Source organism: Podarcis filfolensis (assembly GCF_964270895.1).
Source record: "Podarcis filfolensis genome assembly, chromosome: 16".
Classification (NCBI taxonomy): Eukaryota; Metazoa; Chordata; class Lepidosauria; order Squamata; family Lacertidae; genus Podarcis; species Podarcis filfolensis.
In genome coordinates this window covers 37,373,842-37,398,425 of record NC_139620.1, presented here as the reverse complement: position 1 = coordinate 37,398,425, position 24,584 = coordinate 37,373,842, and the positions used below count along the sequence as shown (strand labels likewise).

The 24,584-nt window shown below is 45.9% G+C and overlaps 2 protein-coding genes across 7 annotated transcripts in view; one reads left to right on the top strand and one right to left on the bottom strand.

Annotated features, from left to right (window-relative positions):
• The window catches only part of KDM2B (lysine demethylase 2B), an 83,829-nt gene that overhangs the window by 9,830 nt on the left and 49,415 nt on the right, over nucleotides 1–24,584 (bottom strand). For all 6 annotated transcript variants that reach the window (XM_083589759.1, XM_083589755.1, XM_083589756.1 and 3 more), the window contains 6 exons: nucleotides 22,427–22,553; nucleotides 20,379–20,830; nucleotides 15,918–16,004; nucleotides 7,491–7,715; nucleotides 1,926–2,069; nucleotides 586–672 (listed from right to left, as the gene is read on the bottom strand). In XM_083589759.1, coding sequence (XP_083445885.1) covers nucleotides 586–672; nucleotides 1,926–2,069; nucleotides 7,491–7,715; nucleotides 15,918–16,004; nucleotides 20,379–20,830; nucleotides 22,427–22,553 — 1,122 coding nt within the window. The remainder of the gene's footprint in view (nucleotides 1–585; nucleotides 673–1,925; nucleotides 2,070–7,490; nucleotides 7,716–15,917; nucleotides 16,005–20,378; nucleotides 20,831–22,426; nucleotides 22,554–24,584) is intronic.
• Nucleotides 1–24,584, top strand: part of LOC310751270 (vomeronasal type-2 receptor 26-like) — a 249,162-nt gene that overhangs the window by 183,504 nt on the left and 41,074 nt on the right. The window lies entirely within an intron of this gene.

Sequence of the window (24,584 nt, the reverse complement as noted above, 5' to 3'; positions counted from 1 at the left end):
GTCTGCCTCTGGTCAGAAGTGAATAAAGTGTGTTAAATTAGTTTATTGGGGGGGGACAGACACATTTTAAACACTACAGAGATATATGTATAATAAGTAAGGTTTTATATATAGTTGCTTTACAAAAACAAAACTAAAATAATAGTAGAAAAGCAAGTCAGAGTATATCTTCAAAACTTGAAACCTTCACAGCTGTTAATATGGAATGGAAAAAGAGTTGTCCTTAATGCATGTGTAGTTTTATATTTATACTACACACACACACACAGAAGGTCTGACCAGTTTCTCAATTTTTGTGGGAGAAAGCAGACAGCATAATCTGGGGGGCGGGATTCCTTGAAACTTCTCTGGGGTCGCTCAGTAGAGAAGATCAGTAGCGGCAGACAAAACTTTCCCCCAAGATATCTTGCCTGCGGTGACTCATCTCCCGGCTGCATTGTGAAGGAAAGGGAGAAACCTTGAGCACATTGGCAGCTGCTCCTGCTCAGCAGTGAGATTAGCAACTTAGCGTGTGTAAAAAAAAAAAGAGGAAGGAAAAAGCACAGCTCCCTTCCAGCCAACACAATTAATTCCAGTGAAACTCACTTTCCCAGTTTTGCCTGCGTGGTTGCACTTTGGGCATTCCCAGCAGTTGGGCAGCTCTTCGTTGACGACGCCGTCTGATTCCCGCACCTGGGAGGAAAAAGACACACAACAGGAAGCCACAGATCAGCTCCCAATATACAGGCAGGCAGGGCTTGCCACTTTTTAAACAAAATGCTCTTTGAAAAGTGTGCTGATGATTTACAATTTATGTCAGTCAACTACATTTTGAATCTTTCATATAATTTATTCTGCTTCATCTAGCATAAGCAAAAGCAAACCCTGCCCTTCTCCCCAATCTCTGAAAATTTTACTTCTACACCCACGTGGGGATTTTCCTGGATTCTAAAGTCTTGTCTATAAACTGTATCAAGAGGTCTTCACAACGAAGAAAAGAAAGGCTTCACAAACTAATATTATGGGAGAGGATAGCAAGGGAGGGTTGGAGCATACAACAGATCCAAGAAATCTAACTGGGAAATCCTTCCTTGTGCCTAACAAATAATAACAATTTTATCTTTTATACCTACGTCTGAATGGCAAACTAATTTGCAGCACCACCACCACCTTGCAGTGACGTTCCAGGCATTCATCGTATGGGGGTAATTACAGACAGGCTGGCCCAGAACCCTGCCATAAACCTGCCTGCCTGGGTCTGGGCCTGCTGACGTGCCATTTTCCCCTTTAATGTTTTCAGGCATCAGATCCAAGAATCTGCCATTTTATGCACTATAGCAGACAGAGCCCTTTGAGCAGAGAAGAGAATGCCAGAGAACTCCTGAATGTTAAAAGAGCCCTGCTGGATCAGAGACAAAGGTCCATCAGCATCTCCAGAACGGCCAATGAGACGTCTTCAGAAAGGGCAAAGCAATGCTCCACTGGATGTCCCTAGCACCTGGTACACTGACCCTGAACATGGAGGTTCCATTTAATTATGGCTGATAGTCTCCTCCTTCTCCATAATTTTGTCCAATCCTATTTTAAATCCATCGGCGCCAGCGCCCACCACCACATCTTGTGGAAGAATTCTATCCATTACTTGTGTGTTCAGAATTCTGCTTTTTGCTGTTTGCTCAGGACTGCAGAAGCAGGAGGGTAATCTGGCTTCCCCTGAGCCCTACCAATCTTTTGGCTTCAGGAAACAAAGAGCCTTGGGTTGACCTTGCTGCCATGCATGGCTACGGAGTTGTGGGTGGTTGGGCAGCTTGTAGGCTGCAGTGGCTGCAGGTAAAATGAAAGGACTGCCAAACATGCCATCATTTTGCATAGAACATGACAAATCTAACAGTAAGGCAAGGCCTGTTTTGATGCAGCTTCTGGACCCCACCTCAGAGAGCCCTTACCTTGAGGCATCCTGGGTGTATGATTTCATTGCAGATGGAACACTCCATAAGCATGAGGTTGAACTTGCCCTCCTCCTCCTCCACCGTATCTTCTTTCCCCGCTTCCCCACACACCAGGCACACAGCCGTGTGGGGCAGCACTGGCTAAACACACACAAACAGGAGGAAAGGAGCAGAGATCAGGAAGCAGGCAGCAACCTATCAGCACAGACACCTGTGAAACCTCCCCATCCTCTCGGACCGCAGCACTTTCAGTGGCTGGTTCTTGTAAAGGCCTGAGAAGCCCAATGTGTTTCTGATTCTGCGATTCTATGCCCGCCAAGGCGTTATCGTAACATCACACACAGAGGAACAGGGGCTGGCAAATCTGGGGTGGGGGAGGGCCTTGTCCCCAACCTCTGAAATGAGACCAGGAAAACATGCCAAGCTCTGGGCCTCCTGCTGAGGTGGGAGATTCTGCTGTTGCAAAAACTAGCCCCCATAGCCTGGCTTCCAGCTCAGAGCTGGGGTGGTGCGGGGCTCACTTTGGCTCTGTGATGGGCCAGTGTTCTGAGCAACTTAAAGTTGGCTGTTCTGGAAAGCAACTGTTAGAAAGGCAGGGGGTTGGACTAGATGACCCATGGGGTCCCATCCAATTCCAACTCTATGCTTATACAGTTCTAGGATTCTGCTCCAATTGCTTCTGTAGCCCGAACTAGGGATCCCAACTGATGCACCCTGCCTCGTGCGTCTGCTCTTGCCAAGGCAATGGACATCCTGGAGGAAAGATCTCAAGAACTGAGAGCTGACTGTCAATCAATAAAAGAGAGATCACTCCAGTCCTGGAGGGCATTTTAAACAAGTGAAGCAGAAGGGCTTCTTCACACATACAACAGTTAAGTATTATTATGTTTATTTACAACCCGCCTTTTTCTTTAATGGGACACAAGACGGCTTAAATATAAAACTGAAAATCAGAAAAACATAGAAAAAATAATACACACATATAAAATCTATGAAAGCCATACCAATCATTATAATAAAAACTGCATGACACCAGCCCCTTCATTACCCCAAACCTGTTGGAACATGAATGTCTTCACCTGCTGGCAGAAGGAAGGCAAGGAGGGAGGGACTTCCAGTCTATGAAATCTGTTGCCATAATATGTTCTAAAGGCCAAAACCATTGAGCAAGTTCTTTAAAAAGCTGAAGGACCACCTCTCCCCATAGGAACTGACCTGGACCCTGTGATTATCCCATGAGGCCTCTTCCATGAGAGGTCTGGAGGGTAGTGACATGAGAACGGGCCTTTTCTGCAGTGGCTCCCGCTTGTGGAATGTTCTCCCCAAGGAGGCTCGCCTAGTGCCTCCGTTACAGTTCTTTAGGCACCTGGTGAAAATGTTCCTCTGTGACCAGTCCTTTGGCCTCTAAGTGCCTATGGCCTTTTAGAAGTAGGCAAATGTTTTATATATATTTATCTTTTTCTCTTGGTTTTAATGTATCTAGGAGGGAATTTGGTCTATCTGTCCACCTGTGAGTTGCTTTGGGTTGCCCTGGGCAAGATAAAGAAATGAACAAATTCCATAGGTAATAAAATAATAGTTAAAAAGGTAAAGGTAAAGGACCCCTGACAGTTGTCCAGTCACGAATGACTCTGGGGTCGTGACACTCATCTCGCTTTACTGGCTGAGGGAGCCAACGTTTGTCCACAGACAGTTTTTCCGGGTCATGTGGCCAGCATGACTAAGCAGCTTCTGGCGAACCAGAGCAGCGCACAGAAACGCCATTTACCTTCCCGCCGGAGTGGTACCTATTTATCTACTTGCACTTTGATGTGCTTTTGAACTGCTAGGTTGGCAGGAGCAGGGACCGAACAACAGGAGCTCACCCCATTGCGGGGATTCAAACCACTGACCTTCTGATCAGCAAGCCCTAGACTCAGTGGTTTAGACCACAGCGCCACCCATGTCCCATAATAGTTAATCTGCTGCAAATGTGTCACCTGTGGAAGTTTGGAAACTTCAATCATTGCCTGGATTGGTGATCATCTTGCGCTCATGTATCAAGGCATTTCAGACCGATCTGTTGGTTTTAAGGAACTTTATGTCTGCTGCTCTTCATTTGTCATTTCAATATGATTATTTAATGCTACTACTTTAGTATTTTGTTTCACCTGGTTTTCTCTTCCATTTGTTTGTCCCTTGTAAGTCACTTTGACTGTTTTACATAAAAGCGGTTTAAAAATAATTCATTGAGAGCTGGTGTGGCAGCCAATAGCACAGTTGCTCGGCTGCAAGCTTGCTAGCTTGCCTTTGGCAAGCCATCACCTCTCAGCCTCAGCTCCCTTCTGGTGATGCTAATACTGACCCACCCAAAAGGGCTGCTATTGCAGCTACGGCCAAGACAGGCACTCTATTAATATGTGCCATATAAAAGCTCAGCTTTACCAATATTATTGGATGGTACAAACTTTTTTTAGATGGTTTTAAGATTGTTTCATATATATTCCAGTGCCTACTGAAGATTTTTTTTCTTACTTTAGCAGACATTGTAACTGAAGTATGATTACCTTTTCCAAATTGTATTTTCTGTACACTGGTTAGAGAAGATGGTAGTTAAGCAGTATATAAATTGTTCAAATAAAAATAAATAAATATTGCTCAGTTATTTTAAAAATGTATTCTTATGGCTCTGGGTTTTTAAAAGAAATCAAGATATAGCTTTCTAAAGACATAATCTAACTGGAAAGCACGGGCTATAATTAGGTGTGTTAACTACATTCGTATGCCACCTTCCCTCCAGAGTTTAAGGGTGCAGGCACGATTCCCTTTCTCCCATCCATCCCAACCTATCCTCACAACAACCCTGTTAGGCTGGGAGACAGTGTCTGGCCCAAGATCACTCCGTGAGGGGACCCTAAAGTGGGCTTCCCTGATCCTAGTTCCACAGTCTGCTACACCACACCAGCTCTTTTAATTGCAGAAATATGAGCCAGTGAATTAATATTTGAAGAGGCATGCCTCCTTTGGTGGGGAAGAGGGTGATAATGCCTCTCTTTCTAAAGTTATCATTTTTAAAAGTACAGGTAGCACCCAGTTTACGCAGGGGTTACGCTCCGAGACACTGCAAGCGTTGGTGAAATCACATATAATTGAAAAGACCTGCAAACACTCCACCCTTTTAGTGATGTCTTTATGACGTTTCCAGGTCACTTCCGCGTTCTGCACGATGCATGTATATACATGGTCACTCACATATTGAAGGTGTGTAAACAGGGGGCTGCCTATACACGAAAGTGTAACAAAACACTGACCAGCATAATACAATTTACTTTCATTTTTTAAGATTATGAAAATAGACCACTCAGATTAAGACTGGCCCATTTTAGGACAGTGGGTAGCATTTGCAGTTTTAATAAATATTTTTAATAGGGGAGACCTTTTTGGCCTGCAATCCTATAACCCCTTAACTGGGAATAAGCCCCAGGAAGTTCAATGAGGCTTTCTTCTGAGTGGGCATGTATAAAACTATGCTGTAAAATTAATTCAAGGCTGCAGCCTTAGCTATAATCCAAGGATGCCAGTTAAGGATTCCTAGCATTCAGGGATGTGACCATTGCCAGGTTTTGCACAAGACTCTACATTTCTTCTGCTTTCTGCAACATCCCTGTGCCCAGCAACTCAGGTGCTGAAGGTCACTTAATTAATTGCCCTTACATTATGGAGACAGAAATGCAAACATGGGCTGCTGCAATCTGTTACAAGTCTTATGACAAAAGGGAGGGGGGAGAAAAAGAAACAAAGGCACTGTCGGTGGAAAAGCAATAATGATTAAAAGAAAGGATTATAAATCACCCCTTTTCTGTAAGCCGATTCTACAGCTTGGAGAGTTCTAAAAAGCAGATGCTTTTAGAAGGTAATTCACATGAATAAAACCCTACATCAGATAATGGAACATGGACTGAAATCCCTCACTAGAGAGACAAGTAGCTTTAAAGACTGGGATTATTCAAGAAGAAAAGAACACAAAGATAAGGCAAAGTTGCAAAACAGTCGTGATATTGCTTGGAAGGAGCCATTGGAATTCACCCTTGGGCAAGCGCCACTGATACGAACAGGCACTTGTCTCCTCAAGACAGCCCCCAACAAACGCCCAGGAGATTTTCCCAGCAAGATTGTGCTCTTTAGCAGGGATAGGGAACTGTACGTGGGGAGGAGGAAGCAGCCGAGATACATTTCAGACATTGTGATATATCAGCATATCACTGTTTTTACTGTAGCTGGTGATGTATCGTGATGTTGAAAACCAGGTATTGTCCAGCTCTATTCCCATCATCCCTGACCACTAGTCCTGCTAGCTAGGGATGATGGGACTTGTAGTCTAACAACAGCTGGGGAACCAAGTTTGAGAAATGCTGCTTTTGGTGCAACCTCTCATTTAACCAGACCCCCCCCCCATCCTAATAAGCAGGGAACAAGCTATTATTGTGATGGTTTCATAGAGGAGCAACACAGGACAAGTTGATCCAGAGAGTCCACGGTTGAACAGAATTTGTACCCAGAGGTGTAATGCCATTGCTCTGTTCAATGGAGCACATTTAAGGGGAAGGGGCTGCAGTTCAGGGGTAGAGCACCTGTTTTGCATGCAGGAGTTCCCCAGTTCAATCCCTGGCATCTCCAACTTAGGGCTGGGGGTGCCTCTACCTGAAGCCCTGGAGAGACACTGCTAGTCAGGGTAGACAGAGCTGAGCCATATGGATCAAGCTCTGTGGCAGCTTCCTACGTTCCAATGCTTTGCAATCAAGAAACCTAGAAATCCCGGTAACAGCTCTCTGCCTTTCTCCAGTGAGGAAATTCAAGTTCTACAACAGAACACTCGGTGCAAACTCAGACACGTTAGGAAAGCAGTTTTTTTAAAAAAATGTTAAAATGTAATAAATAATAAATATATGAGCACATAACTCACTTGCTACAACAGCTCCAATGGCTACTGGTCTGTTTCCCAGCACAATTCAAAATACTGCTTGTGATCTATAAAGCCCTTATACAGCTTAGGTCCAGGCTATTTGAGGGTCCATCTTTTCCCATATGAACCTGCCCTGGGCCACCTGAACAAGCACACTTGGTGGGGATGTGGGAGAGGGCCTTCTTGGTGACTGCTCCCAGACTTTGGAACCCCTCCCTGACTCCCTCCTCCTTGTCGTCCTGCCAGCAGGTGAAGACTCTTTTGTTCCAAGAGGTTTTGGGAACTGATTGCTTCTAATGAAAGGGCTGGTGTGGTGCATTTTAATTGTTATTTGTATGGTTTAAACAGATAGATAAGGATAGTTCTAGTTCTATCACTATTTAATTGTTTTTTAACTATTGTTCCCCCCCCATTTCTAGCACTTTTTAAAAATCTGTAAAAAAAAATTATATTTTTATTATGTAAATTATTATTATTATTATTTGCCTGCATTTGTACTAGCCTGCCTCCTAGCTTCATCATTTGTGGTCTGTGAGCAGCAATTTGCCAGAACATTTCCAGGCTTGTCACCTAAAGGTGATTCTCAATCATTGCACAAGGCGATCAGGCAATAGGCTTACCGCAATGCACTGCCGCATAATGCACGACTGCTTCATCCTGCCAGGCCCGCCAAACTTCTTCATGTCCTTGCAGAAGTGACACTCGCCACACTCTGTGCGCAGGCAGGCCTCGCACTTGCGACATCGCGTCCTCCTCCGGCGTGCTCCTGCAGTTGTCCGATTCGCCGCGAGCTTCACGGCTGAGGCAGGGCCCAGTTTTCCTTTGGGTCTCCCGACGGCCCGGTTCTGGGAAGGGCAAGCAACAGCAATGTTTAAACAGCAACGTTCCAAGTATTTGCCATATCCTATTTCTCAATCCTTATTCTAATAATTATCCCTAGTTTGCAGATACAGGGACAGAGGCTGCAAGGAACTGGCTTACTTAAGGCATCCTTCAGAATTTTCTGGGGTCCTCAAACCCTGCCAAGGCCCACCAGTGCTGGCCATTTAAATTTAAGATTTGGGTCAGGTTTTGGCCTGGAAATTGCTTTGGTTATCCTGCATGACTACCTTTGTCAGGAGAGAGATTGGGAAGTGCCTCCCTCGGATTCTCCTTGATCTCTCAGCAGCTTCCAGAAACCCTCTGGAGTGGCTGTCTGGGCTGGGGGTGGGTGGCACCACTTTGTGGGGGCTGTACTCCTTCCTGGATGCCCACTCCCCAATAGTGGTGCTTGGGGAGAGTTGTTCAGGGCAGTGGCGTAGCGTGGGTTGTCAGAACCCGGGGCAAGGCAAGTAATTTGCACCCCTAACCCGTGGATTTGCGCCCCCTAACCCTAACCCCCAGATGTTGCGCCCGGTGCGGCCGGCCCCCCCTGCACCCCCACGCTACGCCACTGGTTCAGGGGTCTCACAGGGGGCAATTTTACCCCTATGCTATTAACATCTACATGAAACCACTGAGTGGGGTCATCCAGCGTTTTGGGACACATTGTCAGCGGTATGTGGATGAAAAATAGCTCTGCTTCTCCTTTATGTCTGCACACGTATCAATGGATGTGCTAGACTGGGGCCTGGCACTGGTAATGGACTGGATGGGAGCCAATGAACTGAAGCTTAATTTAGGTGAGGCTGAGGCGCTCTTAGCAATGGTTCCCTAGCCGGGACGGGTGAGGTTCAGCTTGTTCAGAAGGGTGTTACACGTCCCCTGAAGGAGGTGCTCTGTAGCCTGGGGGTACTTCTGGGTCTATTACTGTCACACAAGGCACAAATAGCATCGGTGGCCCACAGCACCTTTCACCAGCTTAGACTGGTGGCCTAGTTGTCACCCTATCTTCTGATGTCTACTTTCTGGTACCCGCTAGGTTAGATTTCTACAACGTGCTCTACCTGGGACAGCCTTTGAAGACTGCTTGGAAACCGTAGCTAGTGCAGAATTCAGCAGCCAGACTGCTGACCGGAATAAGGCAGTATGAATTTACAACACTAAATTGGCATCACTGCACAGGCTACCAATTAATTTCCCAGCTCAACTCAAAGTGCTGGTTTTGACCTATAAAGTTTTATGCAGCTCAGGGACTCAGTATTTCAGGGGCCACCTCTTCCCATATGAACCTTATCATACTGAGGCCCTTCTCCGCATGCCTCTTTCGAGGGAGGTGAAGAGAGTGGCAGCAGCACAAAGACAGACCTTCTCAGGGGTGGCTCCCTGTTTGTGAAAGGACTCCCGGCACCATCTTTGCTTTTAAGCACCAGACTATTTTTTGCTTGACCAAGCCTTTAATTGTTAATTGGGAGAGTAAAGCATCACTGTGGGGTGAGAGGACTTTTCAGTACTCATAGAAACTTTTAGTGAAGTGGGTAAAATTACGCTCACATCATGCAAACTATGGTTCGTGATTCTACACCTCTTTTATTTACTACATCGTTTATCCAACCTTTTCTCAAAATCACTCAGAGCAGCTTCCATGCCTCTCTGCCCGCTTTTATTGTCGCCACATCCCTGCAAGGTAGGTTAGGCCATGAGTCTCAGCACCCAGTGCCAGTCTGACACAAAAGTCACTAGACATCATATAGGACAACAACTGACATTTAGAGACACCTATTTCCAGGAGGGAAAACCATGTGAAGTCTGGCTTAAGCTTTCGTGGAATCGAGTCTGCTTCATCAAGATGCATAATCCTCAGTTAAAAGGGGGGGGTGTAGGAGCTAGGTGGCCAATGGTAGCATGGTCTGTGGCAACACAGCTACAGCTAAAGGCAGGCAACATTAAAACAGTGACCTTTCACAATGGCAGTAATTGGTGATGGCCCAAACATCTTACCATTGCTAGGTAAATTAACACCTGTAATGGAAGAGGAAACCATCATCCCTATCCAAGAAATTACATTTCTTGGAAAATGTAATTCAGCAATTTCACACTGGAATTTCCTTTTACAGCCATCCTAAGCCAAGTTGATGTCCTGGTAGGCGACTGATTTTAAAGGCATCACCAGAAAGGGTCGCCTTTCTTACTGAGCTCCAACAGAATTCTCAGGCCATATTTTTAGCATTCTGTTGCCATTTAACTTCCAACATTCTTCCCAAATACCTGCCAGATGAGGATTATACTTGCTTCTGATGAACTGGACCCCAGGTTAAAGGTGTTACAGGGCTCTTTATTATTTAGATCAGAACTTCTATTCAAGACACACTTACTTGGAAGTAAGCGCCACTGAACACAGAGGGGCTTACTTCCGAGTAAACATGCACAGAATTGCACTTTTGGATACATGACATAAAACGAGCCACTAAAGTAAAAGTTGTTACAAGTTCCATTTTACATTTTATTAAGTGAAAGAACGTTCCTCTTTCAGGGAAGCCCCAGGCAGTTATTTTAAAACTGCGACTCATCATTGTTACAGAAGCAAGGTAACTACCACAGACCATTAGTCAAGGCAACAAACAGAATTGGAGCAGTGGCACCCAGCAGGAAGGAAAAAAGAAAAATGTAAAACCTATGTTAACACAGCATAAGAGCAGCCTGTTCATACATTGCACAGTAGCTGACTATGACTGCTACTGACTGTACATTGGGTAAGCAACTGGAGCAAGTAAGAAAGGCAGCGGCAATAGCTCAGTGGGAGAGCACATGATTTGAATGAGCTCAATCTCCCAGGTAGGGCTGGGAGAGGCCCCCATCAGACACCCTGGACAGCACTGAATTAGCCAGACCAATGGTCTGACTCCACAGTATACATAATGCAGATTTGCAAGCAAAGGTTTCCCCTCACTTTACTCTTTTAAATGTAGGTCTTAAAGTGTCATGTGTGAATTAGAATTGTAGAGTTGGAAGAGAACCCAAGGGCCCTTTAGTCCAATCCCCTGCAATGCCTGAAGTGTCTATGTGTACATGCGTGTGTGCACGCGCACACACACAAAAAGCAGCCCCTGTGCTTCTTTCATATTTCTGAAGTAGGTCTACAATGGAGCAAAATAAACCCCCTATAACACATGCTCTGGGTTAGTTAATGGTCAGTTCATTTTTCATCCCCACTAGACATTGCATTTTTGGGAGTTGTTCAAGAAGATCTATACAATTTCACAACACATTTGAAGCAGATGACGATGATGATTATATAGAACAAAGGAAAGTCTTCTAACCAGTTTATTAAGTGTGTCAAATCCATCCACTGCACAGAGGGCCTGATCTTCTATGTTGCTAAAAACTACACAACAGTAACACTCACTTCCAATTCCAGCTGTCAATCAGCACATAAACCCTGGCTACCTGACTGCTTACATTATTCACTTGAGACCTAGAACTTTGTGGTTACCAGTGACAGGGTCTGCAGGTGGCGGCTTCTCATCCCTGAAACTCCCTCCTCAACACTCATTTGCCTGAAACCCACCTTAATGGTGTTTAGCTGCAAAGTAGAGACCTTGTTAATTGCCGGAGCATTTGGTGGCTTTTTGCTGAAGCGACTGAATATATTATTTCTATTTTACTTTGTTGTTCTTTTTTATTTTAGCACTGGTCTTATATCAATTAATATGTGTGGTAAGCCACACTGAGAACTGTTGTTAATAGGTGTGGTAAATTACATAAATGCAGAGCAATTCAAAATTGTTCAAGGCCATATGCCATTAGTCTTCAATACGCAACAGCAGGTCCTGTGGCAATTTAAAAGACGTTTAGAGTGATGTGAGAATTTCTGGGCCTGAGTACATGTTACAGCAGGTTTATTTGGAAGCAAACTCCACTGTGTTCAGAGTGCCTTGCTCCTCAGAAAGTGTGCAGAGAAGTACAGACCATGCAAAAGATCAGGCTGTCCAAGTAAATAGGCAGCAATCCTTGCCAGAGAGTAAAGTTTGCTGAAATCAGTGCAACTTGCTTATGCATAAATGTGAATACGGCAGCAAGGTACACTGTGCTCAGCCTATGCATGTTTAATCATAAGCAAACCCAACTATGTTCAATGTGGCTTGTTCCTGGGTTCACACCCTTAATATGATGGACTCAGAAGCAGTAGGCTTGTAGCCTGCAAAACTTCATGCCACAAAAACATTTGTTAACTTTTAAGCTGCTGTTTTGTTTTGTAAACTGGAGAGAGCGGAGCAAAACCAGCACTTGGGACAGGATTAGTCCCAGAGCTGAATGGAAGCCCTATTATATGGAGCAACTCAGATCCATTCACCCTCCCCATAGGCGCAGCTCATCCATATAAAACAGCACCTGGGATCTGCCTCCCGCCCGCCCCCCCCCCCAACTAGCTCAATCAACAAACCTTTGGATTAGAAAAAGGCTGCATAAAATGTCAATCTCAAAGCTACACCAACAATGGGTGCCTGGGGGTTAAATACACCTCTTTCTGACTTCCTCTCCTTTCTTTCAACAAGGGGGCAAGACGAAGTTCCCAAGGAGCCCTTTCTTGGAGCACAAAAGCCTTCCCCCCCCCCCGTTTGCTTTATGCTGACACAAGGAGGGATGCTCCCCGCCCCCTCCCCGTTTGGAGGCTTCCTTCCTGGCAAGGGGAGGGGGAGGGGCGGGGGCTTCTCTGGGGCTACATTGTCTCCCCCCCCCCGACGGCGCCCTCCCCCCCCCCGCATCTTGCACAGAGGGACACTCGGCCTTCCCCCCTCCCCCCCTTCAAACTTTGCCTTTGAGAAGCCGCCCCCCCCCCCCCCGCCGACCTGGTCGTGCTCGGGCTCCCGCTCCGAGTCGTAGTCGTCCTCGTCGGGGCTCACCGACATGGCCATCCTCCTCTCATGGCGGGCCCAGGCGGGAGGGGCGGGAGGCGGGCATGGCGGGGAGCCGCCGCCGCCACTCGGCTCGCCTCGCCTCTCGCTCGCCACACGGAGGGAGGGAACTCATGCATATGCATGAGGCCGAACCAGGAAGGGGCGGGCCCCCGCAAGCCGGGCCAATGGCAAGCCGAGAGGGCCAGGGGGAGCCTCGCCATTGGCTGCCAGGGAGAAGGGGAGCCTCGCATCTTATCTTGGGGTCAATAGGACTTCATTTTAGGTGGACACCCCCCCCCAAAAAAAACAGCCCTCCTGAAGCTGCACTGTTCCTCCACCCCAAGCTTCCTCCTTATCTTTCCTGGGTTTTTAAAGAATGTTTCCCCTCTAGATGGTTTCCAGAACAATTGGAAGCAGCAGTATTTCATTTGATGAAAATAAATATTTTTAAAAGAACTTCTCCTGAGCACATGGGTCTTTTTTGGGGGGTGGGGTGGGGAATCTAATAATAAGTTGGTAAGACTTCTGCTATGTAAGTGGGTGCAGCACACTAAGGTCAGAAAGGAATTACTTCAGAGTATTAGCTTTATCTGTGCTTAAAAACAAAAACCAGCAACAGTACATTTACTTCAGAGTAACCCCCATCAAGCTTAGCCAGGCTTACTTTTCAGTCAACCAGCAGAATCATGGAATCATTATAAAGTTTGAAGGTACCCCAAGGGTTATCTAGCTCAACCCACTCCAGGACAGATGGCCATCCAACCTCAGCTTAAAAACCTATAAGGAAGGAGATAAAAGGGCCAGTCTCTGCCCTGAGGGCCCTACAATCTACATTCACAGCACTTCAAATATTTTAAGCTTCATAACCCTTTGTAAGGTAGGCCACTGTTAGCCCTGTATTGCAGCATATTTAGGCTAAGAAAACAGTAACCGATCAGAAGCCACTCAAGTATGTTTGTGTGACTGAGGTGAGAGTTGGACTAGCATTTTTCCGGCACAAACTTCTCACACTTAGCTGCTGTGCTCTGCATGCACTTTCCACTTAAGCTGGTCTTATATTCCTGAAATTAAGCAAGCAGGCAGCCATGGTCATGGCAGTCTCCTCTGCTTAAACCTTTTGGTTGGCACTGATTCTCTTATGAGAGAGGAAGAAGTGGGAGCAAGCTCCTCTCCTTAATGAGCAAGGTGTATCCTGCCTCTTGAATAGATTTACTAATATCCTCAACACCACCCGCACCCCCAACTTCCTCCAGTTTTTACAATCCATGGCAGAAGGTATGGCTAGCTCTTCTCTGAGAAGCAACTCTTTGTGGCAGCTTACACACGGAGTGTGGTCAGCGAGTGGGTGGAAACGGTTATGGGAAAACCAGACGAGGCACCCCAACAAAAAATTCTTTGGCATGATTCTCCTTGAGAGTAGCCCACAAAACCCTTAAGCTGTACCCTTCCCACTTTCCAATCTGAAAATTATGGTTCCTCAGCATCTCCCTTGGCCCAAAATTATTCTGTCAGTTGCACTTAATTTTTAAATGATCTGTTTGTGTTGTACAAACCAACAGGATGACATTTAAATCACATGACTTCCTGCAAGTGTCTTGGGAACTGCAGTTTCTTAAGGGTGCTCAGAACTGTAGATCTGTGAGCAGATTCTTTGGGGAAAGCCAAGTGTTTGAATGTATGGTGTGGATGTGATCCAGTCAGCTGAAACTGATGAACTACGTAAAAAGTTGGCCTATACGCACCTAAATCAAAGGTTTAAAATCTAATTTAGTTCAATGTCATTCGACCAAAGTTCAATGACATTGTTTTAAAGCAAAATCCTCTCAAAATCAGTTGATTTAATAAGCTTTTACATAGCCTGACAAGGAAGCACCCCCTAACAAATGTGGGGGCCATGTTCTCTCATCAGCGGGCCACTAACATAACATTGGAACAAATTTAGAAGGAACACAAACTAACTTCTAATAACCAGGAACCCCTTTAAGTATTCATTGCTCATATTGTCAAATGACTCTCACATCCCCGCTCCCTGACACTTCAACCAGCATCAACTCAGTATCAGAATGCCTGAACCTTCACCCACTAAGTTACTTTTGTGATCCTTCACAACGGCAGGGATTGGTGATAATATAATCTGAGCATTCCTGACCTTGACTAAATGTAGGTCTGAAAAGAGAAAATGGTTTCCTGTCCCATTTAACTAAGCAATGCTGAAATGACTGGGTTATCACCTATTACTGCTGCTGTGGATTCTTACCTTGCATACATTTTAACTCTAACTAAATTGTCAGAGATTGTACTTTTTAAGTTTGATTGCCATTTAACGTCTACATTTTTTCCAGGACCTGGCAACTTCAGACATCGGATGAACCAGTTCCCACTCCACAAAAGATTAAGTCACAGTGAGATGTGTAGTGGCACCATAAGGCACTTTGTTGTTTTTGCTGCAACACGCTAACTTGGTGGTTCTCAACCAGTGTGCCATGGCACCCTGTGGTTCCTTGAAGGATGGTCAGGGGTGCTGCGGGCAACACTGGCCTCTGTCCCTCTTTCCTTCCCTCCCACCTCTAATGCCCTCTCACGTCTCTGCCTCCCAAAGGCTTGTGTGGCTGTTTGTTGCAGCAGCCATGGCATGGCTACAAGTTCTCCAGGCAAATGGTGCCTCTGGGGCTAGCCAGGGGGTGCTTCCCAGGCCCCTGTGGGGCAGTTTGAGGAGGCACCTCTCTTTGGGGCAAGGGGAGCAGCTCAGATACCAAGGATGGCAGCAGTGGCTGCCTGGACTCCTAATGGGAGAGGAGGGGAGAGGAGGTGGAGGTGGAGGGAACACCCCACAAGGGAGGGTGTTTGAAAAAGAGTGAGAGGCTGCCAGCACTGCAGGTAAGGGGTGACATAACTGAGCTCCTAAGCCCCACAGGGGTGCCGCAGGAGTAGCAGGTCAAGGGAGCCATGGACTTTAAAAGATTGAAAAGCTCTGTGCTAACCCCTTGGGAAAGTGCTCCTTAATAAACACAGTCCTCTCATGCCCTTTTGCTATAGAATGGTGATCTGGATACGACGCTACCTTGTGTGTTCTTCAACTACCAATAAATGCTGCAGCCTGGAAAGTGATGCCAGATAAAAACCAGCAGCGCTGCCCAACTACAAGGCTTGAGTGTTTACCCAGGTGAGTAACTACTTACTGGCCATGCGGCTCCTACCAAGAGCAATCCTACCAAGAAGTGTCAAAGTTTGGGGAGAGAAAAAGGCACGGAAATGGCTATTTTTAGACAAGTTCAACTCCAAACACCCTACCTTTGCGTTTTTCTTAGGCCACGATATCACTGGGACCCCAGAAATGGCAAGATTTTGGTCATCGTCTGCATGTTCCTTCAGGATGTTCTGTTTCAAAAAGAAAAGAGGCTAATTAAGGGCTGTGTGAGCAAAGATCTGTCACACCATGACTTGCCAAAGGGAAGAAAATCAGGAAAATGTAGTGAAAAGGTTAAATGTTATTTTCTACTTTGCAGCTTGGAAATAAAGATGTGGAAGTGTCACCTCGCAATTCTCATTTTGTGGATGTGAGGTGGAGATCACTCAGGAAGCTTTCAGGAATGATACAACGAATGCCTTATTACAACCTAAGAAGCAGAGGGGGGTTAAATTGCTGAAACAGTCATTTTTAACTGGAGCAATTGTATGGCTCCTTACTTTTAACAAAGTATGCCTTTTCCTTTAGAACAGTCTTCCCCCAAACTTCCAGATGTTTTGGGCTACAACTCCCATTAGACCAAACTAACACTCCGAAACTTCTGGCAGGCACCAAGCTGGGGAAGGTTGCTTTAAAACTGGTATTTTTCTCAAATGTAATAGTAATAGTAATAATAATGATAATAATAATAATAATTTATTTATACCCCACCCTCCGCAGCCAAAACCAGGCTCAGGGCAGCTAACAACCAATAATAAAAACAAGTTGAATAAAAAACAATTTAAAAGATTAAGATACAACATTAAAACATTAGGATGCAGCCTCTTCACAGGAGGAGAAAGGAAAAGGAAAGAGGGGGAGGGAATCAAACTGATTCTAAGCCAAAGGCCAGGTGGAACAACTCTGTCTTAGGCCCTGCGGAAAGAAATCAGATCCCGCAGGGCCCTGGTCTCATGAGACAGAGCGTTCCACCAGGCCGGAGCCAGTGTTGAAAAGGCCCTGGCTCTGGTTGAGGCTAATCTAACTTCCTTAGGGCCCGGGACCTCTAGGGTGTTGCTATTTATGGACCTTAAGGTCCTACGTGGGGCATACCAGGAGAGGCGGTCCCATAGGTACCTATTATCTGCACATAATACAAACCAACTAAGTAATCAACTTCCGGTCCTGTGATTAAATCAACTTAAGATTTCTTTAAATTTCTTTATAATAAACCTGACTATAACAGGTTTTTCACTTGTAAATTTCTTGTTGACGGAGACTATGGTTTATGAAAGTGTGTTCAGTCTCTAAGGTGCTGTGCCATAAGTCTTCATTGGTTTTGCGGCAAGAGATTAATATACAGCCACCCCTATCGAATTTATTTTTTCAAATATATCTTTATAAATAATGTTCATTTTCCTGGCAGTAAGCGCTATTAATGATGATCAGCAGACATGTAGAGGATTGTGCTGATAGGAGATCGGGAAAGCATGGAGACAGGGAAAGGGATCTTGAAAAGAACACAAAAAGCACATTGTGAGAATTCCAACCCCATATCCTTCAATCTTCTTTACACTGCAGCAACCAACATTGATATTGTCTGGGGAAAATAGGACATGGGCAATTAAACAGACGAGAGACACTTTTTCATGCAGCAGAGCTCGTTTTCACAGACACAACCCACGTTTTCTAGCATTCAGTGTAAGTGCCTGACATCAAGGCAAATAGAACTTACTCAACGAAGATTAACAAATTTGTTAAGGCATTAGCTTTAGCGGACAACAATCTGTCAGAAGCAAGAGTGGACTCTAGTCATCTATGATAGCTTACGCCTTAATAAATTGGTCAGACTTTTAAGGCGCCACAAGACCCGTTGTCATTTCTACTGCAACAGACTAACACACAGCTAGTAAAGGTAAAGGGACCCCTGACCATTAGGTCCAGTCGTGGCCGACTCTGGGGTTGCGGCGCTCATCTCGCTTTATTGGCCAAGGGAGCCGGCATACAGCCTCCAGGTCATGTGGCCAGCATGACTAAGCTGCTTCTGGCAAACCAGAGCAGCGCACGGAAACGCCGTTTACCTTCCCGCTGGAGCGGTACCTATTTATCTACTTGCACTTTGATGTGCTTTCGAACTGCTAGGTTGGCAGGAGCAGGGACTGAGCAACGGGAGCTCACCCCGTCGCGGGGATTCGAATCGCCGACCTTCTGATCGGCAAGTCCTGGGCTCTATGGTTTAGCCCACAGCGCCACCCTGAAAATTATTGCAGCTGAATCAGCTTCATGCAGTGTCCACCTAACCCTAATCACTAATCAAGTGAGAAAATCCCTTTGACAGGAAGCTGTTCGTTTTCCTGAGCAACAAAAAACAAAACCTCTGTTTCCTACACGTATCATGAGTTTCTAAATCAAAGTTAAAAGTGTTTTAAGAGCAACTGGTAGTAGTGCCTCATTAAGTGTTTTCTTATTGTATTTAAACACCCGGGCTGGGGGGATGTGATACAGTTCCATAAGAGAACTGCACCACACACGGGGGAAATCGCTCATTGCATGGTGCCTGCTTTGCCGTTTAAAATCTCCACGTACACAAACAGTTAACACATCTAAAGGACGCAGTTCCTTGTCCCCAACATAGAAAGAATCAAGCTAGGGGTTGTGTTGCAATTCACACCATCCTGTCTCAAACACTGCCGTTACTGATAGTCTGCAGGAAAGGTTAATAAAACTCCTTCCTGGTGCCTCTTTTTCTCTATCCTTGCAAATCCCTCATCAAAACCCACATTTTCTGTAAAGTCCTTGGGGCAGGGACCTGTCTTCTTTTTGGTGCTCTGTAAAATGCCACACATACTGATAGCAATATACGAATCCACATTAGTTATTAGTCATTTAGCTAACTGAGGTGAGAGAAGGATACCTACCTCCAGTGCTTAAAGCTCATGTGTGCAGGAAGATTCCGATGGGTGGGAGCATTTGAAGAACCAACCCTGACCCACCTTGTGAGATCTGCAGTGGTACAGTTTCCAACAGTTCAAAACTAAGCAACATTGCCCAGGCCCCTCTCACCTGGATCATGTTCCACACACTCCTAGGGCCAGGGATGGGAAGCCAGGGCCTTCCAGGTGGAGCTGGACTACAACTCCCAGCATCCCTAATGACAGCCCCAACCAGCATCACCTGATACTGGCTGAGTCCACCACCTCATCTCAAAACTCACCACTTCTTTGAAGCTTCTGGAATGACCTCTCCCAAAACCTAACAAAGCCTCTCGCATATCCTTACCCAAAATGAAGCCTAATGACTACTGCTGCCCATATTTATTCTTTGTTCCCCTGACGTAACTCATTTTATCTTGTCTGATCACCTATGAGCAGGGCTATTGTCAGGGGGAACTCGCTGGAACTCACTTTCGGCACCTCTCAGGTGGGTGCCATTGCCATTCTAAGAGAACCAGGGAGGCGTTCATGTGAGTTCTGGCACCTATTTTTCTAGAAAAATAGCACTGCCTATGAGGAGTAAGAATTACCTTCAGGATACTAACCAGGCAAGAGAAGTATTTGGCAAATTGAAGAAGGGTCAATTCCATCTCTCTCCCTCTCTCTTCACACCCCTTCCTATTTTTCTTAAATTTATATCCCACCTTTCTTCCGACATACATGTGGCTGCATACATGTGGCTCCCTGGTCATCGCTGTGATGTCACTTGGCAATGCAGAAGCAGACAGGCAACAAGCCAGTTCTGTGGGTTCTTAACTTATGCAGACTAATTTTCAAGGCTGAGATATGCAGTTAAGAGCTCTCCCAGTACCCATAACTTGAACTCATGAAGATAAGACCTCGAAAAGCTAAACTCTTAGATACATATAGTATTTGCTGGGCTGTGTACCTGAAAAAGAACCAAGTCGCGTCCAAAGCAGGTCTCCCACCCCTAGCCAGAGGCTTTGAGGATTCCACTGAAGTGGAAAGGAATCCCATAGTGTTGTGTGTGTCTCCCCACCCCCTGCCCTCAGGGCACATACCCAGCGACTTCCCTTCTTTTTGTCATTCAGTTCCTTTTAATGTGCTTTACTCCTGGTTTTGGTCTATGTGCAAGAGCTGTTGAAGAAGCCAAAATAGTGGCAGCTTCTGAACCTCTACAAATGAAGTGCTTTTTCTGTGAGAACATTAACAGAAGACGTTCCACTCCACTTCACTCTTTCCCAGGTGGCTTCTGTCCATCACAGAGAGATGGACTAGAAAGAAGAGCAGCAGAAAACTGTATAGAGCTATGGCTACATACAGGGAATTGTTGCTTCTGGATGTGAAGATCAGTAGGATAGGCCCTCACTGGGTTCTGAAATAGCCCTTCCTTTCTTGCTCTGAGAGACAAGCTATTCACTCTTTACAAAGCTGAGCAGAGGATAACTCTGGGATTATCACCACATGACTACACCAAACACATTTTCCTTCCTTGTGGGTTTTCTATATAAGGTATGTGAAGTGCACAGAAATCAGGGCCCATTCTCGAGATGGATTCCCAACTACAAGCTATTTGGACAGCCTCCTGACATCACAGAGCTTACCATTTTTAGAAGCAAAACATCTACACACCTTCATATCCTCCAGTAGAGACTGCGGATCCTCGATGCCTTCAGGTATACATTTCTTATTCTCCGGAAGGGATTCAAGTTTTTCAACAAGGGCTTTCAAACCCTTCAGTTCAAACTCTGTCAGGTGAGTCCATTTCGCCGAAACCTCTGTAGCTGGGGAGCCCGTGGGAGTTTTGGGATAGTCTGCCGGTGTAGATTTTACACTTTCTTCCGACTCATTGGACAAAGTCCTTTTGAGGAAGCGGGTGGCTGTAGATTTTTGCTTCCTTCCTGAAACCTCCTTCCCTTCTGAATGTATACTGTTGGGAGAAGACGATCCGTCCGCCAAGGCCTTGGGGATTTTTTCCAGACAGTCGTCCTTCTCTTCCCGGGTGTGGACATCACACGATTCGTCATCCATGTCTACCCAGGAATCCGATGAGAAGCTATCTAAGCTGCGTTTCCTTGTTGTATCTGAGACAGATGAGAATAATTTTTAATGCCCTGAAGGTAGGACTCAGGTTCTCCTCCTCCCCATTTCATCCCCACAACCACCTGTGAGGTAGCTTAGGCTAAGAGATGGTGACTGGCCCAAGATCACCCAGTGAGCTTCATGGCTGAGTGGGGATTCAAATCCTACTCTCCCAGGTCCTAGACCAACACTCTATAACTATTATGCCACCACTGGCTCTTGGCTAGGCTAGGCTATTTTTCAGTGCACCTGGCGGGGGTTTTGTTTTAAACTGGAGAGCACTTAAGGCAGCCTTTCACACACACCAGTGATGGTGCATGCAAGGTTGATGGTCACACTACACCACTTGGCTTCCACATATGATTGCTGACTGAAGGAAGAGACCTGCCATCCTGGAGGATGTCACTAGGTGGCAGTGGGCCCACAGTTCCTGAAAAGCAGGAAGCAGTAGAAAACAGGAGTGGATGACCTCATCCATTTACATCTCATCTGAGCACGGATAACTGTTCTCTGCGAATGGTGCGTGCACCTTGCAGACCTGGTCTATACTTGCCTCTGCCAGGGACCATAGCTCAGTGGTGAAATACCAGCACTGTCTGAAGAAGATGCTTCAATCTATGCCATCTCCAGTTTAAAAGGATTAGTAGCCGGTAAAGTGCAAGTAGATAAATAGGTACCACTCCGGCGGGAAGGTAAACGGCGTTTCCGTGCGCTGCTCTGGTTCGCCAAAAGCGGCTTAGTCATGCTGACCACATGACGCGGAAAGCTGTCTGTGGACAAACGCCGGCTCCCTCGGCCGCAACCCCAGAGTCAGACACAACTGGACCTAATGGTCAGGGGTCCCTTTACCTTTAATGGTAGAGATATTTGCTTTTATCACTAGAGAGGTGTTACCAGTCGACATGGACAACTCTGGGCTAGGTGGACAAATCAGGCATAAGACAGCTGCCTATGCTCCACAGCTAATTGCAAGCTCCACAGCTAATTGCAAGCCCACCCCACGTGGCCAAGGAGGGCATTGAGCTTTCTCCCACAGACTACCACTACTCACCCACCCACAGCTGCAGCCTCATTTGATCCTGTCTATGGAAAGCTCTACCACGTAATTCTGCAAAGTGTATAAACTGGCTATATGTTATGCAAATTAAGCATGCAAAGTTGAACTAGCTACATAGTTTATTCCAAGTGCTGAAAAATGTACTTCCTTTGTGCAGAATTTAGGTGTGTGCCCTGGGATGCCACCCTAACCCTCCTGCTCCCGTGTGTCAAAGGCACCCAGTTAACCCTCATTTCTTTGGGAGGATTCAAAACCTGCAGAAACACAAAAGTATACAGATCTGAATGTGTTTTTTCGCTTGCTCGCAGAAGACCTTGAGAAATATCATTTCCTGAGGGAACTTGGTGTGCTGGTTAAAACGCCTGAGGTTCAAGCCACACACTTGCTCCTTTAGGAAATGATAGAATAATTCAGTTCAATCTCCACAGTTCTTCACCATTATGATTTTCGACCCGTTTGTGCACAGAAGCAAAAAGGAAGGGTGCCGTTCCATCTCCCTGCCTGTTCACTCTGATTATTAACTGCAAAAGAATTCACTCACCAATTAACATTGATTCTTTCAGATACTCTTTGCTGAGGTGGGAGCGCTGGGTCACGCAAAACACGTATCTCTCCAGAACATACCAACACATCTCATAGTAGAAAGGGTAACGGAACTTGGCTTGCACCTGAAAGCAAAAAGGGAAAACATCGGTCAGTCTGGGAGACAGGGAAGTTTGCTGCTCCTCAAGCCTGTTATCATCTTATCGAGAGCACAAGCTGCCTTTGCAGGAGCGGGAGGAGAGGAAGAGAGGGCGGGAGCCGAGAGAGATGGATGCCTTCTGCATACACAATGAGCAGCCTGGCCTGCCTTCCGGGAGCTAGCGCTTCATTTTGTGGTTCACTAATTTTACACCTTCCTGGGAGGGGAGAAGGGGGAGAGGAAGGGGGATGAAAGGGGAGGGTGGAATCCTCGCCATGGATTCTTTCCCACCCCCAAAACACACACACACACAAATATAACTTTAACTTGATATATTACTCTTCCCATTTCTAAGCATAGAAATGGTGGTGCACATGTTAGTCTCCAGAGGATTCAAGTTGAGAATGTGTATGTTGCTAGATGACCTAGGAATTACCTCCCATTTTTGCACAGCCACATGCACACACTGCCAACAGAATGAGAAGTAAAGTACATGTCGGAAAGCGCCTCTTCACACAACACATCATTAATAGACGGAATTTGCCCCAACAGGTTGTGGTGGCGTCCACTGGCTTTGAAAGACGACTAGGCAATTTCATGGAAGAGCAGGAGAGGTCTATTAATTATTATCAGTCACGGCAGCGAGGCAGAACATCCAGCATCAGAGACAGTATACCTCTCAGTGTCAGGCACTGGGGGCAAGTAAGTGGGGATGACTGTATTTATGTGTGGGCTTTTCCAGAGGCATTTGGCTAGCCATTGCGGGAAACAGGATGCACCTTTGATCTGACCCAGGAAGACTCCCATTATATCAAATGCAGGGATGCCGTCAAAAGTGGATCCCTTGGGGTGCTGAGGTTTTTTCCTTCTGTACCGCATAGTACCGCCCATGTTGTGACATCATTCATTCTCCCTCTCTCACACTCACTCACACAGCAGAGAAGGGTGCTGAGCAGAGGTGACTCGTTTCAGAGGAAAAAAGGAAAGGACCTCAGATTCTGGGGAAGAGTGAAGCTTTGGCAGTGCCCCACCCTCTGTGTTCCTAAATATCAGGGGGACTGGTATCTACTTAAAAGACCGAGGGCCCATGACACAAAACTGCCTACCATCTGCAAATGCTTATTCCACCCCCCACCCCCTGGATGTAAATATAGGATAGCAAATCACAATGTTGAGTGGCTGGGCTCTCCCCAGCATTGTACTCTGCAGCAGACTAAGCAACCCTAGAAGCAAAGACATTTAACAACAATAATAAAGGGGGGGAGAGCAGGGGCTTCGGTTCTTCTTAGAAAAAGCGCACGCAAACCTCAAGCATCGAGATTAGAATTTATAAAAATATATTACTAATTCTATTACTATCATGAAGAAACCATATTGCTGCTTCCTCAGTCGCTATTGTCGCCAGATGCAGTGGTTAACATGTGTTAAAGGTTTCTACAAATGAACTCGGCGCCAGTGGGGTTTGTGGGTTCAAATCCTGGTCCTATGCATGGCATATTGTCACCTCTCAGTCTCTTCTTTCCCACTGGTAAAATGAGAACTCTCATGGACTTGCCTCACAAGGTTGTTGTAAGGAACAGTGAAGGCGAGTGTCATAAAGCAGGCACTTCAGATTATTGAGAAGTGAGATACACAATCGATGTAACAGCTTACACTTTCAAGAGCTGGTGTCATCCAGTGGACAGAGCATTAGATTTGGCTCTGGGGGAACCCACAGTTCAAGCAAACTCACTGCTTGGCCTTGAACTGGTCACTCTATTTTGGCATCAATTCCCAATCAGTAATTTGTAAATTACTCAAGCCATCAAGAAGGCTGATCGCCGAAGAATTGATGCTTTTGAATTATGGTGCTGGAGGAGACTCTTGAGAGTCCCATGGACTGCAAGAAGATCAAACCTCTCCATTCTGAAGGAAATCAGCCCTGAGTGCTCACTGGAAGGACAGATCGTGAAGCTGAGGCTCCAGGACTTTGGCCACCTCATGAGAAGAGAAGACTCCCTGGAAAAGACCCTGATGT